This window comes from Coffea eugenioides, chromosome 8, assembly GCF_003713205.1.
Source record: "Coffea eugenioides isolate CCC68of chromosome 8, Ceug_1.0, whole genome shotgun sequence".
Classification (NCBI taxonomy): Eukaryota; Viridiplantae; Streptophyta; class Magnoliopsida; order Gentianales; family Rubiaceae; genus Coffea; species Coffea eugenioides.
In genome coordinates, this window is record NC_040042.1 from 37,830,847 (window position 1) to 37,850,930 (window position 20,084).

At 34.8% G+C, this 20,084-nt stretch overlaps 1 protein-coding gene across 1 annotated transcript; it reads left to right on the forward strand.

Annotated features, from left to right (window-relative positions):
* Positions 1 to 12,861: 12,861 nt before the first annotated feature.
* On the forward strand, positions 12,862 to 19,197 carry LOC113779921 (cyclin-A2-2-like). Its single transcript, XM_027325707.1, has 13 exons — positions 12,862 to 13,022; positions 13,789 to 13,871; positions 14,100 to 14,450; positions 14,632 to 14,902; positions 15,136 to 15,269; positions 15,895 to 15,987; positions 16,613 to 16,746; positions 17,009 to 17,084; positions 17,848 to 17,924; positions 18,011 to 18,044; positions 18,125 to 18,274; positions 18,367 to 18,501; positions 18,772 to 19,197. Exons 3-13 carry the CDS (start codon positions 14,157 to 14,159, stop codon positions 18,841 to 18,843), a joined length of 1,470 nt encoding a protein of 489 aa, XP_027181508.1. The 5' UTR covers positions 12,862 to 13,022; positions 13,789 to 13,871; positions 14,100 to 14,156; the 3' UTR covers positions 18,844 to 19,197.
* Positions 19,198 to 20,084: the final 887 nt, after the last annotated feature.

The window sequence follows — 20,084 nt, forward strand, 5'->3', positions numbered from 1 at the left end:
AAAAGGATTGACAAATAAAAATTGGATCACATTAAAAGTTCTTCATAAAAATGTCACTAGCTTAACATCTAATCAGGACATCTAATTTTCAAACTCTCAACCTTAACTGTTAGATCAAAACCTTCTTAAGCCGTTGTAAAAAAATGACATATAAATGTGATAAACGACCAGTTTTTATGAATTTCAAGGCGAAATATCAGCCACATTCCCCAATTTCCCTTCCATGGGAAGGTACAGAACCTGCAAGTTTTCTCAATTGATTAAAGAAACATGTTTTCACGAAATTTTTCCTTAAACTGCAGGCTATCTCTTTATCTAGGAGGCACTCCAAAAGAAGTCTCAGTGGTGCACCATATTGGTGTTTAATCAAGTACTTGGCCACCGATGTCAACCCATAACGTCTCTGATATTGACCACCGGAGCCACGAGCCATGACGGAGCAAGTGAAGACGGAGTAGCTGACAGGTTGTCGATGTCTGTGTAATAATAAAAATAATTCTACTTACCAATTAAAGTAATCAAAATCCGATTCTAAATACTGGAGCAGAGACTCTAAGTGTGCAATGGGTTACTTGATTCACCCTATTCCCGAAGAGTTTGCTTAATCCGATATACCAGAATGGGATTGCTTATTCGCGAGGATTTATTGATTTGTATAAAGGGCAAGCAGGGTCGTCTCTTCAGGGACTGAGGTTATTTGTCTCTTTTGGAATTCAAAGTACAAGGGGGTGATTTTGTATAAAAGATGCCAATTAAGACAGTTCGAATAAAAACAAATAGCTAACTAAAAATTAAATGACAATTCACTAAAATCAGAGTAATAATAATTAAAGGTTTAGCCAAGAAATAACTTCAGCAATGGTTCACCTAATTGATCATCGATGCAAAGGTAATTCCAATTATTTACTAATAAATAGATTATAACCGTCAAACAAGTGATGACAATCAACCCCTCCTTACTATGTCGGTGATTAAGGTACGCCCGTTAATCATTGCTCTAATTGAAAAATAATTCTCGGCTGTAAGATTTAATTCCCCAATTGCCTTACGTATTAGAAGAGCCCTATTCTAACCAAATAACGCACTACCAGGGTTATTTTAGATTAACCTGTATATTCCCCTGACACCAATCTAATCATGCCAGATGTCACTATTTCAGGACAATTAAACAATTACGGATTTAATGCTCTAATTGACAATAGGTTACCAAATCAATTCGACATCCGGATCCAAGATAATCAATTAATTAAATAACCATAAGCACTACAATCAGAGAATATTTAAATACTAATAAATAAGAGGAATAGATAAAATTAATTCGATCTCACATTTTTTAGACGAATCAAAACCTCCGTTGTTCCTTGACTAAAAAAAAGGGATTTAGTTCATCCCTGATGAGTAACACCCACACAAAGTTGATGAAACAGTAGCGGCCATTATGCTTGATCGGGAGAATTCAATACGTTCGAATAATGAAGGAAAAAAACGAAGCTACGGCCAATGATTCCTTGGTTTCTACCTTTTCCTGACATACGAGAGAAGAAAACTACTAAAAGACGAAAAGGAAAAGTCAAGAAGTAGTAACTACCGTCTTCTCCATTTTCTGTCTAATTCCTACTGCCCTCTACTATTGCTGCGTTCCAGAGGAAAAAAGGAAGACTCCTGGTCTTGTTTCATCTGCTCTCTCTTCGCCAATTACTAAAAGCAGAAAAGTTCCCATCTTTCAAAAGTGCCTCTGGATGTTGTATTTGTCCCTTTTTATGGTATTTGTGTTCCATTTCCTGTAACAAATACAAATTATCAAAAATGAGTAGAATTTGACAATTAATCCACATTGAATAAAGTAATAGAGAAAATTAATTATAAAATAAATGATAAAATTGTAACCTATCAGCAACTAGCCAGAAATGCAACCATCCGGTCCAGAGTGGCCGGTGCATCATCGGGGTTTTTGGTCTCTAAAACATCCATCCTAACACAGTGTTTAGCACCAAAAGGCACCCGAAGCCCCCGTCGCCAATTGCATGGCGTGGCGGAAGCATTGCTCTTCATGATTTTCTTCTTCTTCTTCTTCTTCTTCTTCTTCTTCTTCTTCTTCTTCTTCTTCTTCTTCTTCTCTTCTTCTTCTTCTTCTTCTTCTTCTTCTCTTCTTCTTCTTCTTCCCTCTCCTCTTCCTTCTTCTTCCAGCTCTTTTTCAGCTTTTTATTATATAAACTCTGCTGCCATTGTAAGTATAAATTAAGAATTGTTTGTAAAAACGATGTGAAATATACACTAAAAAGATAATAATGTACTAAAAAATGAAGCATAATTGGAGTAAAAAGGTTATATGATGTCCCAAAAAAGAAGAAGAAGAAGAAGAAACCGGGCAATAGCCAATAGCCAATAGCCGATAGCCAACAAACACTCGAGACTCTGTCACATTCACAAAGTCAAATTTGTAAAATTCACTAGCTTTGGGCGCTAGCCGACAATAATAAGGTCAAAACAATTAAGAAATGGGATTAGTGAGTCAGAGAATAAGTGAAAACATAAATTAATCAAAAAATTGAATGATTTAAAATAATGTAATATGTATATATTGGTCAGCGCAACTTTCTTGTCCGGTAAAATTAAATTAGGATGGAGTCGTGGACTATTCTCTAACCATAAAAATGAGCAGATATTACATTTTTCTATTTCTCTACCTTTGTTCTCAAGAGAGGGGGCCAAATCATGGCCTACAAATGGAGGAATTCTCAACAATTCGCCATGTTGAGGGTGGCAGTGAGCTTGACCTCGACAATCTACACTGAGTTGAATCAAGAATTCAATACATTAACAACACAACGTATTTTCAATTTCTTTAACAGATTTTAAATAATCAATTTAAAAAAAGAAAAACAAAACACAAAACACAACAAAAGTCGTTAAGGATAAACTAGGGACTGGGCTTAAATCTCTCCTCCCTCTTCCGTTACTTTTTGAATCTCAACTATCCTCTACCAAAAAAATATATTTAAAAAAAATTAAAAAAAAAAAACTAGGGAGAGGGGAGAATACAAGTTCATGTGAAGAATCCAGTGACCAAGGGGAGACTAAGTCCCGTTTGGATTGCATTTTCCGTCATTTTTCATGGAAAAATTACTATAGCGATTTGATGTATGTGAGGAAAAAAGGTAATAGGAAAATGTGTTCACGGAAAATGACGAAATTTTTCTACGGAAAACAGCAATCCAAGCAAGGCCTAACTTTTAAGATCTTCCTCGCTATCAGATTTAGGGGGCGTTTGGTAAGAGGGTATCGGAATGGGGTTATGGAATAAACCCCATAACTCATGTTTGGTTTACTGGTATTGGAATTGAAATATTGGAATGATATCTAAAAATATGTCATTTCTCCATTCCTGACTAAGTTCGTGGGTTTTGTCCAAAACCCAAATCTTATTCCCGGTCCCTCTTCTTCCTCTCTTTTTCATTATTTCCGTCGCCTTTCTCCCCCCAATTCTCTGCCCTAATTACCCCTTAAAAACACGACAAGCTGGAGCTTTTGCCGTGGGAAGAAGAAAAAAAACGAATGAAAACCACATCTGTGCTACTAGAGAGGTACGCAAGTTTTCTTCTGTTTGTTTTCTTGTTCCAAGTTCTCTATTCTCCAAGTCCATAAACAAGAATAATTTGTGCAATAGTGGATCTTCTTCTGCTGATTCTCAATCTTCCATTTCCCTTGTAGATTGCTCCTTAAAAGGTTTGTATCTCTAGTTTCTTTAGATTTTTTGCTCTTGGGAGCAGTACGTACTATGCTTTCTGTACGGTCCGGCAAATCTGCACACTTTTCTTATTTTGTTTTCTCTTCTGATATTAGCAGTTAGCAGATCTTCATGATTCTTGAGCTTTAGTGCTTCTTTTTTGTGGGTTCTGGCTCTTTTTTGTTTTGTCTTCCGCTATTGACTTTGTGGGGTCAAAATGAAAATCATAGTTTATTCCATCATCTTCTTGAATGCTGATCTCAAATGCAACCCAAAAAATGCAAAAGAATCCAAAACCAATAAGCATCAGATTTGTATCAATAGGATGAAGTACGGATCTGCATCATATCACCAAAGGTTCCCCACTCGCAAATCGAATTGGAATTTAGGCGTTACTCAAACCATTGATTTTGTGAGTTGAGTTATCACTTGAAACCCACCTACTTCATATTGGTGCAAGATTAGAAGTGCAGACCGTGGAATATTATAAATTTGTTAAATAGCCTGAAACCCGCTTGCGGGTTTCCCCCTTATGTAAAATGACTAAAAGCTGCGTTTCTGTTCTATTTATATCAAACACATACTCTCAAACCCTCACCTGAAGGGTGAGGATGAGAGGGGAGGTTTGCTGGGCATCCTAGGGCCCTCCGATGGGCATGTGCAACTCAACGCAGCTTGCATGTAAAATTTTTTTTTTTTTAAGTAATTTGTTAAATAGCCTGCCTGAAACCCGCTTGCGGGTTTCCCCCTTATTTTCGTCTATTCACTCAGCTCCGTCTGTTTTGACGATTTTCGTCCACTTTTCAGGTTAATTCAAACCACGGGGTATCGACTGGTATGATATGAAACCACATGGGGTTTTTATGTATGATTGCTTAACCACAGGGGGATTTTTTGTTGTTTACCCTTAAAAATACAAAAACCTGCATAACTCTCCCCAACATATGACAAGATTATTAATAAGATTTATGTAATTTTTCTTTTGAAACTCTAAGACAAGGTTTATTGTCAATTTTACAGGTAAGGTTAAAATTGGAAATTTATTAGATTCCATTCCGAAAGAACCAACGAACCAAACATCAAGTATAGTAATGATACCCATTTCAGATACTTGAACCAAACAGATGTATTGGAATGAAAGGTCTCATTCCAAACCCAGGATATCCGATTCCAAATCCGAATCCGATTCCAAGCTGCGAACCAAACGCCCCCTTAGAGTTTGATTCTTATGCCTAACCGTCGGGAATGAAAAGGGTAAAAAAGAAAATTGTAAATACTCATCTTACATTCTCCCTTTCAAACATTCAAATCCTATATTTACAACCATATGATTGTAAAGTCTCCATCCAAAAGGTATTCGCACTCTACCATTCTATTATACCACAGTATGAATATAGGTTTTTTTTTTTTTATAATCAGTATGAATAAGATAGAAGTGTACTAACATAAATTTTAAACACCAGTCAAATCACGGTGGCAATTGGCAATCACCAGTTCACCAAACTGGAGCCATAGATGCGGAGGAGGAATTTGGGCCTCAATGAAAATTGTGGGACTTGATATGTTCTCCAAGTTGGATTCTGGTTTCCTTTTTTTTTTTTTTTGAACAATATGGTGGTCGTTTTTTTGGATTTTTTTACCATAAAATATTTCGTATAGCACATTTGTTCCTAAATACATAGATGAAATAAAAAAAAAAAGGTAAATGAAAACCATACTTCCTCCGTTCCATTTTGATAATTTTGTTTTTCTTTTTCATCCGTTCCAAATCATAATAAACCTTTCAAGTGAAGAATATTTTTAACTTTTAACTTCTCTAAAATTTCGCTTATTTAATATACTTCATTATCAATAAATATAATTTGTCTTATTTAATATAGTCAATTTTTTCACTAATAATTGTTTTCATATATATCTTGAATGGTGCAATATATCATTATTATTATTATTATTGTTATAATTAATGTAAAAGTATAGTAATTAGTGATACTCAAAATATTAATATAAAGGTACTTTAGAAAAACATTAGACTATATTTACTTTTTCAACAATATTAACTACTTTTATCTAAATTGAGTGAAAAAAAAATTAAAACTATTATAGTAGGACGGAGGAAGTATTTAATTTTTCTAGGAAACATGTCTTCAAAAAAAAATATGCCCAGACAATCGGAGCCAATGTATGGTCCGGTGGTGGTTCAGTCCTCTCCGAATTACTCCTGAGCCTCCTTAGATCCGTCCCCTCTCCCTAATATAGGATAGATTAAGTTATACAACAGTTATCGTCTTTCAAAAAAAAAAAAAAATTGGAACCAATGTAATCTAAATATGAGACATGAGTACTTAAATTAGCATACCACAAACACAACTATGTTGAGCCCCCAAAATTTACACGAAGCACGCGCACATGCATACGAGATATGACAGCGGGGCAGCAAATCTTATCGGCAGATCTATCCTTTTTTCTCCCTGGCTCAGATCCCCAGAATCGACTCTATGCAATAATTGGCTGGAGAATTTGAGTGTGTTTGACTAGATTTTTTTCTGAAAAACTTGTGTAATTTTCTTGGAATATATATAGGAGGTGTTTTGTGGGTTTTAAATTTTAAGAATTTCAAATATAGAAAAAATCACATTTTTTTTTTTACACTATTGGTACTGATAGAAAACCCATAATGTCCAGGCATTTCATAAATCTTAAAACGAATATGGTTTTAGAATTCAAGGAAGATCAACTGGATTTTAGTTTGTAAAATATAGCAAATTTAGCTCTAAAGTACATCACAAGACCACGCATTACCTATAGACTCTAATTGACTAAAAAAATGTTTAAAAAAAAAAGAAAGAAAATTTCTAGCAGCAAACTGGTAAGATATAAGAAGTGGAGAGAAGACAGAGAGATTAGAACTCAATACCTCTAATTCCTCGGGCCTTCTCTAAAAATGACGTTTAAGATGCTATATAATGATAAAACCTTTAATTTCCGATTTATGGTAATTATAGCATCTTTTTCATGTCTTTGAAAAAGCAATAAATTCAAACTGCTCAAGGAGGAAATACCAAAAAAAAAAAAAAATATCAAAACAACAAAAACAAAGATAGAGATGAGCCTATATTCAGATAGACAAAAGATGGCAAAATTCTTTGAGTCTTGGCTGGCGGTGTTGTTAAAAGTTAAAACTCATATTTTAACATCACAACAATTTTTCATAAATATTGAAATTTTCATGTCTTGGGTTTTACAGTTTCGGTCATGGTAAGGAGCAACACTACTATTGTTTTTTTCCTTTTGATAAATAAATTTTAAGATACTACAAATAAGTATCATCATTATGGATTTGTTATCATTTTTCACCTTAATAAACTCAAAGTTATTATTGTTGATTGACTGGGTACCTAACCAATAATATTAATTAATATAATGTCTTCATTCTTCAACTATCGTAGCTTTTTTGACTTTTATGGAATGCTGAAGCAGGAGGAGGGGCATAGAAAATTGTTAACAACTCAGAGATGAATTTGCAAGCAACAAAATCGTAACCGGGACGAACACTTAAAAATATTAGGTAAATTACTTAAAATAGCTAATTAAAATAATTTAATTTGGTTATTAAACTGTTTTGGATTTTAAATTACTCGCACACCTTTTAAAACAGCAGGCTATTCACCATTATACCGATAGTATGAATTCTTGTGCAGTTTATTCCATGGTTTTCGTTCGAGTTAAACCCAAAATTATATGGAATGGCCCAAAATGCTCAACTTCAAGAGTTGATGGGCAATTTTCAAAGAATTAAGTTGTTTAGTGACGAAAAGTAGACTATACTCCATTAGTTTGGTGACCATTTCAAGATATTGTAAAGTAGGAAAAAGTATATCATATGTTTAATCCGAACAAATCCTATGTTTAAATCCCTTTTTTTTTTTTTTCTGAGGAGAGGGATGAGTTTGAAGGTTCGAAGGAGGAAATATATGTGAGAGTTCTCGCGTTCGAACCTTTTCATTTATACGATAAACAAGAAAAAAAACCCATTCTTTTCTTTTTGTTTTGTTTTGTCTTTTTTGCACGGCAATTTGTTTTTCCTTTTTGATCTAAAGAGTCTAAGCTACTAAGCCGATGTAGGTTAATCACCCAAACTTTTGCTCCTATGCTGGACACGAATAGACACATTTTCTTGGTTTGTTTTAAATGCTGAAGCCTCTTGGAATGTTGTGTCAATGTTGCCTATCTAATGTATATCCTCTTTTTTTTAAAAAAAAAAATTTCATCTCAAAGTGAAAATGTGACATAGGAATTAAAATTCAGAGCTTTTAATTAATAGGATCTCAACTTTAACCGTTAGATCAAAATCTGCTCGATTCGTGTATCTCGATTTCATCGGACCTTGTATATCCCCAACTTCAAGTAAAGAGGAAAATGTGTAAAAAACATGTATGTTTATTTATCAGGAATACTTATTTTATAAGATAAATTTGTACTAAAAACTAAAAAGGTCGTTGTTCACTTTTAAAACCGTAGCAACTAATGATGCTCTTAACGGGAAAAAAAACTTATCAAAAAACCAAATGGAACCGCACCCTTGTGAGTTGTGACCCACTATGAAAAGCAATATAATATTGCTTGGTTTGATTTTCTCATAGCACACCAAACAAAGTCGAAAGTTCATCTCTCTCTTCATTGAATTTTGCAATTTTTCTTTTTTAATTAACTTCCCACCAAACGGATGCTGGGCAATAAATTGTTTTAATTATTGACCACAAAAGAAAATGAAAAAAGAAAACTAATGTCAATAAATAATTAGCTAAGGCAGCAATTTATGGCCTTTTGTTTATTAACTTAAAGAAGACGCATTTAATTCTAGGATAATTTTACAGATCTAGGGGCACGTGTCTCCTGTCTTGAACATACCAAATGGTTATAATTTTGTTTAATCTACTTTTCCTTCAATGCCAGACATCCATCTGAGGTTGGTGTAGGATAAGTTTGAATTTGGAAGCATAATTGTTAGTGAAAAGAACCATTGACTAAACAAGTTTCATTCGGTTTTTTTGAAATAGTCCCGCCATTACCAAAGTTCAAATGACAGGAATAGCAATAGAGGTAGTTAGATGCCATCTTTGCTTTTGTACTAGGCTACAATAATTTATCCGATCGAACTTTATTTGTACTGATTTCTTAGATCTGTTGTATCTTTATTTGTATTGATTTCTTGGATCTGTTGTATCTATTGATTTCAGATCTATATGTATTCATGTCATGTTTGTTTGTTGTATTTTCTGTCGTTAGTGCAGATTTACTGAGTAAAATGATATTTTCTGTCCCAACAAATAAAAGAAAAAAAAGCCATCTTTGCTTTAATAAAATCCATGAATGTAAAACTATTTGGATGGATTCAAATACACAAATTGGTAAATCTGATCTGGTCGCCAATTTTATACGGATTCAAATACACCAATTTTAAAAGTTGCTTTAGTAACCTCAGACATGAACCAACTAATTGAAAGTAAAGTTGATAAACCTATTTTCTTACTGCACTTTAATCTGGACCCTAATTGGTTTCGATTAGACAAGTGACGTGATATATTTTTGGGATTTAAGTGCATTTAACCTTGCTTGCTAAGCTGTCAACGAGGTTATCGTCAACCGCTCCTCCTCAGCAGCTTTTTGGCGCATTGTACAGATGGATGATTTTGCGGCATCCTTCTCTTTTTCTTTTATTTTATTTTTATTATTTTTTTTGTCAACATTTTGTGGGTATCCGGAACCACCAACTAATCCACAGCACCCAGGCAGAGCGGGCCCGACCGTTGCCCAGGAGGTCAACAACTGGGTTGCGGATTGAAATCGAACTCAAGAAGACTTGGAGTAACTACCCGCCTCCACCATCCGAACAATCCAGCGCGGGCTCTTTTTCTTTTATTGATTTTTGAATAAATAAAGGGCTAGCATTCTTCTCTGTCTACGGGGTTTGTCGGAAAAAAAAAAAAAGGTTATCTTCAACCAAGGTTAAGAAACCCGGAATAATAGATCTTTTTTATTTTTTTTCAATTCAAAATTTTAGGCCTTCTTTGGAAAGTAAATTTTTGGAGAAAAGTTTTTAAGTTTTTCAAAAATATTCGTTCTACACAATTTTCAATCACCTTACTACTTTATATACATCACATTCTGAAAAAGCATTAAACTAATTTTACCCCAAAAATTCTCAAAAAAAAATGTAATCCAAACAAGCTCTTATAATCTTACAATACTTTAGTTAATTATCCAACCAATTGTGGATTAGCGATGGCTATAAAAAATAGGAGTTATAAAAATGATTCTCCTATTTTAAAAAGACCCTTCTTCTAAGATAACACCATTAAATTCGTAATCCAATAAAATGTTAACGCCTCTTCTTTTTTTTAATCATGGATTGCCCAATTTAGCTTTTTTTGATCCTATAAAAATCATCTCGTAGCATTTTGATAACAGTTTCAAGTAGCACTGTGAGTTGCATGGAAGTTTAAGATTAAAAAGAAAAAAAAAGAGCATCTTAATTTTGCAATAGACGTAAATATATCAATTTGCAAGTAAAATAGATGGATAAATACATCACTTTAATAGTGATAAAAAAAAGAAATGTATTATATGTTCGAGAAGCTGCAGAAGCTCAGTAGCTGGGCCACGCACAGAAGCTAGAAACCAAGCGGAGCCTGGTGGTGGGCGGAGACATGGTTGACTTTTTATTCTTGAAAAAAAGGAAAAAGAAAAAATGAAACAATTTATTTGAAAGTTTTGAACCTGTGGCACGGGTCTGCTTATTAATCCTTCCAGTCTCCTTCCTTAGTACCCTCTTATATAGTGCATGGAAATTTCTTAAATCTTATACATAAAGAATTATGCCAATTGAAGTTAGTTCAGTTGACAAGAGCAGGTTAGTTTCTTACAAAAGATTTGTTCATAAGAGGGTTGTATTGGTAAACGATCTGTAAAAAAAAACGTGTTACATAAAGAATTGTATGCTTAATTACCGACTTTTACCCAATCATCTTGCAACATAATACATCTATGTTCTCTCCATTTACTTTTATAAATTGTTATTTATCTACACACTAGATTACTAGTTTAGGTAAAAAAAAAAAAACCCAATTTTTTCCTTTTATGAACTCGAGCTAAAATTGTTTTATGTTTGAATTGTATGTAGAAATTGTGGACTTGGATCATATCCTTCATTTATGTGTGGAGGTGGATCCTCCATTTATTCGGTCTAAATAAATGAGTAACAGTCACCTTTTCTTAGAATGAAGGTTATGCTTTTTTTTAATTTTATTTTCTCACAGGGCAGGAGTGAGATTTAATAAGCAAGAAGAGAACAAAGGGATCTCTAATTTCTGAGGTTTCAAATTTAGCCAATAGATCAAAACCTTCTCGGCAAGAAAGGTAAGCTAATTGTTAACCACTAGCCTTTGGCCTGGTGGCCACCACCAATGCATTAAGACTTGGTGAGGTGGAAGGCAAGGGTTCAAACTTTGCCTCCCATCAATTTGCCACATTTAATTGTGGCCTTGCTTAAAAAATCCAAACGGATGAGTAGTGCACCCGTCTGGTCCGGTGGTGATTCAGTTCCCTCCCAATTACCCTAGGATCTCTTCAGATCCTCTCCCTCCCCTTAGTGTAGGAAGCTATCACATCGAAAAAAAAAGAAAGAAAGGTAAGCTAATTGTCACATTTTCACTTAAAATTTTAGACAAGGAATCGCATAGTCTTGACACAGACTAGTTTCGTCCCACCATAAATGCAGTAACATGTATAAAAAAACCAGTATAGACCATAAACATAAAATGCATAAACAACTAAATGTAGATTGGCACGTGTATATAAAAATATGAGAAAATTTTTGAATATGTAGCAATATAATTTTGACCGCGTTTAGTCTTTTTGTTTGTAGAATAACTAGATACTTGGATGACATATACAATTCGTATATAAACGTTTCAACAATAATGAGCAATCAATTGTTTGTATATGAAATTTCATAGTATTTCGTATTAAAATTAGAAAAAAAAGGATTGCAGCTAATATCTTGTTGTTCATTTCTTTACCAAGTATATAATCCACTAATGCAAAATGAAAAAAATCCTAAAGTAGAAGAAAAGGAAAAAGGTTCTTAGGAGAGGAATTAGACACATATGATCTTCATCTAACCTATAATGGTTCCATGAATGCAGCCATTTACCTGTGATCTATTATATTCAATGATCTTTTTGCAATTTCTGTTTTTTAATAGAACTTGCTCAACCATAGATGATTGAGACAATTCCTAAGGTAATCTGCAAATGTTAATTCCACAACCATATCATCAATCCCACAAACATAGGCAAAGCCACTCATATACATTTAATCTACCCTACATGCACCTAGACTATAGATCAATTCTTACCCAATCTTAGCTTAAAACTTGGATGAAATCAAAGATTCTCCATTCTTTTTGCTTGCAAATTCAAAAAACCAACAAAAAAAAAGAGAGAGAGACAACCCAAACTCCATTTTTTGTATGATATATTATATTCACCAACAATATATATATATATATATTTATATATATAGTACTAAAATTACTGCAACACATCATAACCCCATGACAAACTAAAGAAATTTTCATCCTTTCTTGTCACTCTTCTATTTTATATCGTGTTCCAGAGGTACAATAAATACAAGTATATTATGCGTTTAATCATTTTGACTTTCAACTTATTATTGTCTTTGTTTTTCATTTTCAGTTAATCATCAAGAATTAAAACACAATTGTGAACAAAATACCTTGCCATATATAATCATCATATTCTAGAAGCAAAATCATAAATGGAACACAATCAATGTCCATCCCAAACTCAAATAAAAACACTAGGCTAACATGTGAAAACCCAAAAAAAAAAAAAAAAAAAAAAAAAAGTCACATGTTCGAATAGCAGGAGGACAAAATGGTAATTTCACTCCACGTCCACCCATTCCTACATCTGGAAGTGGCAAAATCAGGAGTGGCTTTTGATAACAAGTTTGAACCATTCCATCATCCCGCTCTCCTCACTTTATCTCTAAATAAAATATATAGTCTATCTCTATATATATACGTCACCTTAAAGAGAGACATATTTTTTCACACACAACACACACTCACTCCCTCACTCTACTGCCATTACTGAGTCTGCTGAGTTGAGTGATTCATCGGCGACTTCCAAACCCTAGCTGCTGTGGTTTCGAGATAGAGACAACTCTCGGCCGGCGAATCATCTCTGAGCTGTTCGAATTCAAATGCGAAGTAATTAAGCTCAGCTTATATCTCAGTTTTTCCCCGGATTTCTGGAAATTTCTTTTCTTTTTTTTTTTGTTTTGATCTGATCGCTTTTATTAATGTATAGATGGAGATTGATTATCTGTTGTTTGCGCGTCCGAGTTTCTCATTTTTACTATTGTGATAGTGTTTGGAATTTTTTTCTGAGTTTAATGTGATTTTTAGTTGAATTTTCGGAGCTCAGTTTTGAATTTGGACTGGCATTGTGTTACAATGCGTAGATCTGTAATTCTGGAATCGTTTTATGGATCCTTTTTGCCTTTTCTATTTCAAAATTTTGATGATATAAAAGGTCGGCTTCTTGAAATGTGTTTGTTATTAGAAGATTGTGGCACATTTTGTCTTGGTCATTTGTTTTATGGATGCTGAATGCTATTTTTAAAGGAGTTTAAATTCTAAATTTAAAATCTAGTCTGGAGAAAGTGATTTCATCCGGGAGTTCTTACAGCTGCCGGATCAGGGTACGTTTGATTGTTGCTTAGTATTTGAACGTTCGTCCGAATTGGAAAAGAAGGGGATTAATTTATTTTGTTTGGTTTCAGTAAATTATTTCCTGCTCTGCATCTTTTATTTGCTTTCCTGGTAAACTTCTAAATTTTGGATTCAGTGGCTATGAAGAACAGAAGAAACCTAAAGAAAAAATAATAAATAAAAGAGCTGCATCTTCAAAAGGAAATGCTGTAGAGTTAATTTTCCAGGATTATAAAGCTGCTTGACGAAAAGTTTGCTGCAGGATTGCTAATTTCTGGGACAAGAGTATGAGAACTGAAGCTCAGATATTTGGATCTTTTAAATTTGTATCTGGAGACAATGCAGGTCAGTTTTTTGACTAAAATATGAACTCCTACAGTTATAGTTTGTTTTTCGGATAGTGGTAAAAGAGCTGGGGAAATAATTTATTTTAAAAGGATTGCAGGTCTCTTCAAAGTCAGAATCTTATTTTCAAGAACTATTTCTGCTATGATGTACCATCATTTTTATGCTCTGTACACAATGCATGGCATATTTAAGAATCCGTAACATTTCTTTGGGTGTAAAATGCAGGTCTGAGAGAAGGTATTCATCATTGATGCTTTGCACCACTTTATAAGGCGTGCAAATATGAGTCAGGAAAATAAGCGTTCAAATTTTGAAGAGCCAGCAATGCGCATTACTCGTGCACGGGCTAAGGCCTTGGGCCAGTCTGGAGGACTGCCGCCACTTTACCCTTCTTCCAAACCTAATGATAAACGAGTCCTTCGTCCAAACTTCAAAAGAACTGCACCTGATGAAAACAAACCTGTTACTACTGCTGCTGCTTGTCATCAGCATAAGAAAAGGGCTGTACTTAATGATGTAACTAATATAATCTGCAAAAATTCTTACAGAAGGTGCATCAGTTCACCCAAGCTACAGGTAATATGCAATATATGTTTTATGTAATATATGTTTCTGTTAATCTATCTAAAGTTCATTTTCCTAAGCTAATATGCATATCAGAAGATAGCTAAATAATGCTTTTCTGAGCCATCTATGCTTAGATTGTCAGTGCTTTCAAACTTTGAACGACTGTGTTGTTGAACAACCTGCTAAGCAGGAGAAAAAGCACTCTATCAAGAGAAATGCAAAGGTGGTACCTGCTGCTCGTGGAGAAAAACCTGAGAATAAAGAGGAGAAGATTGAGAACTTAACTTGCGAAATGAAAATAAAGGCAGAGGAAAAAATTAACCTGTCAGAAAATATCAGAGTGTGCATGGGTATTAAATCAAATGAAGCCATCGGCATAAGAGGCTGTCTTGTAGCAAATCTTGCACCTATAAAGCAGAACCACAGCAAGGATGATGAGCCCCAGAATCAGCCAAAGAGAGGTTAGATGATATATATCAGTATGATACCACATCTATGCAAAAGACTAAAAGAGGGAACTTTCCCACTCTGTGTTATTATGTATAATGATAAAATATGTAAGATGAACTGATGAATTGGCTTGACATGTCGAATTCCAAAGTGCATTCTGAAGAGAATAAGAGAAGTTCATTGAATTGTTGCAAAGGAAGGATATGCCTGAATTGTACTAACCCTTTTTAGCTGTTTCATGCAGAAAAAATTGAGCCTGGCCTGAAACATGAAGGTTCAGATGATCAAGGAATTACTGATATTGATGCAAAACATAAAGATCCCCTGATGTGCAGCCTCTACGCACCTGACATTTACAGAATTATGACTGCTATGGAGGTCTGTCTTATGGTTTGCTAGCCATGATCCTTTAATTCCTTTTGCAGTTATTAGCCGAAGCCAAAATGATATCTGATTCCATTATCATCCTATTCAATTCCTTCAGAACCTAATTCTCCAGTTAAATCACGCAAGGATTTATTAATAAAAAAATGGGTCTCTCTCCCTCTCTCTCACTAATAATTTCTCCTCTCTGAACACGGAGCCATAAGCTGGTTGGACAAGCATTGTGTCTTTGAAAGAAGCTAAGCGATCACTTGCAAGCTAGAAGTAGTTCTGGTCCCGTCCACGGTGATTCCTGGATAATTTATTATATTAGGCAATTGTGCCATTGATTCATTTTAGTTATTACATTAGGCAACTATTGGGAGTAGTTGTTAAGGAAAGTTCTAAAACTGGTTTGCTTTCCTATGTAAAATGGGAAATAGGACTCCAACATCTTTTAGGAAAGTTCATTGTTTAGAGGTACTGTTCACCATCTGAAGCAGTCATAAGATCCTGTCATTCTTTGGCTAGAGCTAGTATGCAAGATCTCCCCTATCTTGTCCTATATCTCTCTCTCTTCTTATCACAAATTGACAGCTCTTGGAGCAGTGTACTCTAATAGTTACTTTTATATCCACAGCTTGGCCGGAGGCCTTCAGTTGTTTACATGGAAAAGTTGCAGAGAGATATTACGCAGGGTATGCGTGGTATTCTGATTGATTGGCTTGTGGAGGTTAGTTAACTCTAAACTATTGAATTCTCTCAAGATAGCATCCCTTATCTAAGCTTTCTTAAATCATCTAAGCTTTGGTAGTGACAACTATTTGTTTTTTCTTGATCTTTTATTAACTTTGTTCTCATAGTAATGTGATAGTTTTCTCTCATTTTCAGTAAGCATCTGGCAGTCTACATCTAAGTCTAATTGCATGTCATCCCTACAAGCTTTTGGAATTGATGCTGGATCATCTAATGCTGATAGAATTAACAATTTTTTGCTCAAGTGTGCTTACCACCATTCTAAATTTATATCTAGGTTGGAATTCCAAGTAAAATGCATAATTCACCGTGGGCTATCCTGCTGCCTTTTCTCCATTGGAATTCAAGAATTTTCTTATTGTACTAGGCAAATATCCACAGCATTGTGTTCTTTGCTGATTAAAAACGTATGTTTGCATTGATTTTTTCCAATGAGTACATGCACATGCTTTTCATTATGATCCTCTTGCTTTCTCTTTCCTAAAACCTTTATCAGTTTACTTTTAATGAACAGGGTTTATGTAGTATTCTTGGATATTAAGCTCGTACTTTCAGAAGCATCATGTAAATAAATTGGCCAAACAATTTCTTCTCTGTTGTAGGTTTCTGAAGAGTACAGGCTTGTTCCGGACACCCTTTACCTGACTGTAAATCTCATTGATCGTTTTCTCAGTGGAAATTACATTGAGAAACAAAAGCTGCAACTGCTTGGAGTTACCTGCATGCTAATTGCTTCGTAAATTCTAACGTCTCTTTCTTTTTCATAGTTCTGTTTGCTAGAAATACTTTGTAACGTAGCCATAATATCGATTACTAGCCATGAATCAGGAACAGTATTTTTCTCTAATTAACAAAGAACTACATTATGATATTCCACTTTGGTTTTACTTTCTATATATTATTCTTCAAATGGACAGCAAGAGAATGCGCTAAGTTACTAGCAATTTCCTAATTCTATCTTTACATAGCACTGAGATCTTGGGGTGCATGATATGTAGGAAGTATGAAGAAATTTGTGCTCCTCGTGTGGAAGAGTTTTGCTTCATCACAGACAACACCTATGGAAAAGATGAGGTATGCTTTTACTTTCCTATGAGTCCTGATGTACATTTAATCAAGTGGAAACTTAGAAAGAGAGATGCCATGATCAAGTACCCAAGGCACTAATTGTGGGAAAACGTGATAGATGAAAATATTTTGAGTTTGTTTTGTGTGATTCTTCAAGTTTCTTAACTGCTGATCTCAATTCACAAAGCACATGAGCTTTTTTGCATGACAAGAATGTCCTATATCCTAGCTACTTTAATCAGATACACTTTCATTTTACCAGTTCCCTTAAGTTACAAAGTGCTATGAATCTTTTGGCAGTCATTACTTGGTCAGCCAATGAAGTCATAGTCAGACTTCACTATTTTGACTACAATTCTATTTTCATACGGTTAATCCTAAGCAGCCTATACAAGAATGATGCTGAATATTATCCTCGATGTTAATAGTAAGGAGCTAACCTTCTTGACTGCCTTGTTCGTCATGATATTTTTTTGCTTTTCCAGTGTGGTGTCTTTGTAAGTATCGTCTGATTAACTATTTGAAATTCTGTACCACCTTGATGAGCTGAACTGTGGATAGCGCCTCTGATCATGTCATGAAGCAAGACCTTTTAAAAAGCTTCATCCTGTTCTCCTGCTTGTTCCTCTAAATTCTGAATTCAGTTTCTGATATCATTAGTCAATGGGAAGTGAACACTGCAGCTGTTCAAGCGCAAAATCTTCTCAAATAAATTGTTGATTATTGTATAACTTGATCTATGGAGGCTCATAGGCGGTGTCTTTGGCAGGTGGTAAAGATGGAAAGCAGAGTTTTGAACTTTTTGGGGTTTCAGTTGTCGCTTCCTACCACGAAGAAGTTCCTTAGGTACAGTGGCATATCTACTTTGTAAGTCATATAAAACTATCGTTTAGCCTAATGCTTTTTGGTCTTTACTTTTTTGAAATTTTTAGGAGGTTCATCCAAGCAGCACAAGCTTCTTATGAGGTAAAGAAGGACAGGAAATCTGCTTTTGGCATGTTTTTATTTGCAAGATAAGCCTCTAACTTCTGACTTGCTCATTGTAGGTTCCTTCTGTCGAACTGGAGTTTTTAGCAAATTATTTAGCAGAACTAACTCTTCTTGAGTACAGTTTCGTGAAGCTTCTTCCATCACTTACTGCTGCATCTGCTGTATTTTTGGCCAGATGGACACTTGATCAGTCAGACCACCCATGGGTCCGCATTCTTATCTTGAACCATTTTATTTCCTTTTGTTAGCTGAACTGAATGGAAAAAATAAAAAAAATAACTCCTAAAACTCTTTGCAGAATCCAACTCTGGAATATTATACTAGTTATAAGGTGCAGGAGCTGAAAACAACAGTTCTTGCATTGCAAGATTTACAACTAAATAAAAGTGGTTGCCCCCTTAATGCCATACGTGAAAAGTACAGGCAGACAAAGGTAACGGTTTACAAGCCAATTTTTTTTTTTTTTTTTATTTACTTCTTCCATTCCTTTTTCCTTTTCCTAGTTTTTTTTTCCCTTTTATTTTTCCCCTTTCTATTCTCTGTGTGTGTGTGAGAGAGAGAACGGACAAAAAACTAATAAGTAAAGCAATATATTCTCCCATATTGCAACTTTTATAACAAATTTTTACATTGTTAAAGATAGACACATTGGTTGTGGTTTGGGCTTTGCCTTATTCTGACGAGACTGCTCCTTTCATGACAGTTCAAGTCCGTGGCAACTCTATCATCTTTGAAACCAGTTCAACCACTGTTCGAGCAACATCTCGGTATATGATCAGCATTCATCCTAACTGATCCTGGCATTCTGCTAATTTAAGATGCTTTCGCCTCAACTAGTCGATCAAGCAGTATTACCCTTCACAGCAGCACATTCTTTATTTTATCCTGTTGCAATCAATTACCATTGTTGTATCATTGTGACTAGTTCTCCTACTACCAGACTGTTTATAGCATCCAACTATAAAAGGTAAGAGTGGTTTTGAGACTGTAATTTATAAACTATTTAAGGTTGCTAGGCATCTTTCAATAACCTGCAAGAAGTAACCTAACAGCAGCAGCTAACTACTCGCTGGCTTGCAAGATGTATCTATGTGACTTTCCTATGTGTATGAGAGCTATAAAACATGGGGTTTTCTATTCTTAAATTGAAATAAATTCTTCAATAGTTGTCAATTGGAGTGTTTCAGTTAGCATATCTGTCGAAGTAGATTTTGAGTTACATGATATCTGCGTTCTTGGGCTATGAAAACGAATTGTCAGAGTAAGCTAAATGATACATTTAATCATTTTTTTTTCCCATCTTATGGTCAATCTCATAATTCCATTTTGAAAAGTTCTGGTTTTTGAGCGGCATTATTCAACAGCCATTCAAATTCCCCAAGCATATTTACCTAAGTTCAAAATAAGGTCAATAACTTTCATTTTCTTGGTTACCGAAGCTAACTTTGGGTAGAAAAGGTGGTTTCATTTGAGAAAGATCAGATAAAATAAGGTGGGGTGTAGAACTCTGCAGAAGAAATTTCTAGTCGCAAGACATGGAGGTCTGTTTGGAGAAAGATAAAACTGAAAATGTCCAAAAATAGACCCTTTTAGCGAATGAAGTGGCATTCAGTAGGATAGGACAGGACAGGGGAATCTTATGTGTAATGCCTGTGGAAATGGGTATTGAATCTATTGAACTATGCTCCATTTGTGTGTCCAGAGGCTGAAAAGTTGTGGCAAATGGCACGAGGGCCTTAGAAAAGAAGTTCAGAGTGGTTTTTAGCAGTGGACTGAATTTGATTGAGCATGCTTGAACCATAACGGGTAGAACATTTAACCATTGGGCTTTTGTCTAATGGTCTGGAGAGTATCTTAGATCCTTCCCTTACACTAGATTAGGGGTTTAAAGCATGCCTAATGCATTAAGGAGAAGTATAGTGCTTTCATTTCTTAAAAAATCGAGTCGTGTACTTGTCTGGTTTAGAGATTCACCTATTCCCATACAAGCCCAGTTGGGCTCCCCCTCTCCGATAG

Bases quoted from the DNA above. Each gene is read 5' to 3' on its own strand.
- LOC113779921 (XM_027325707.1), top strand. From the start codon at position 14,157: ATGAGTCAGGAAAATAAGCGTTCAAATTTTGAAGAGCCAGCAATGCGC. The intron at 17,925-18,010 runs GTACAGTGGCAT...TGAAATTTTTAG, and splicing joins ACCACGAAGAAGTTCCTTAG to GAGGTTCATCCAAGCAGCAC. The intron at 18,502-18,771 runs GTAACGGTTTAC...CTTTCATGACAG, and splicing joins AAAAGTACAGGCAGACAAAG to TTCAAGTCCGTGGCAACTCT.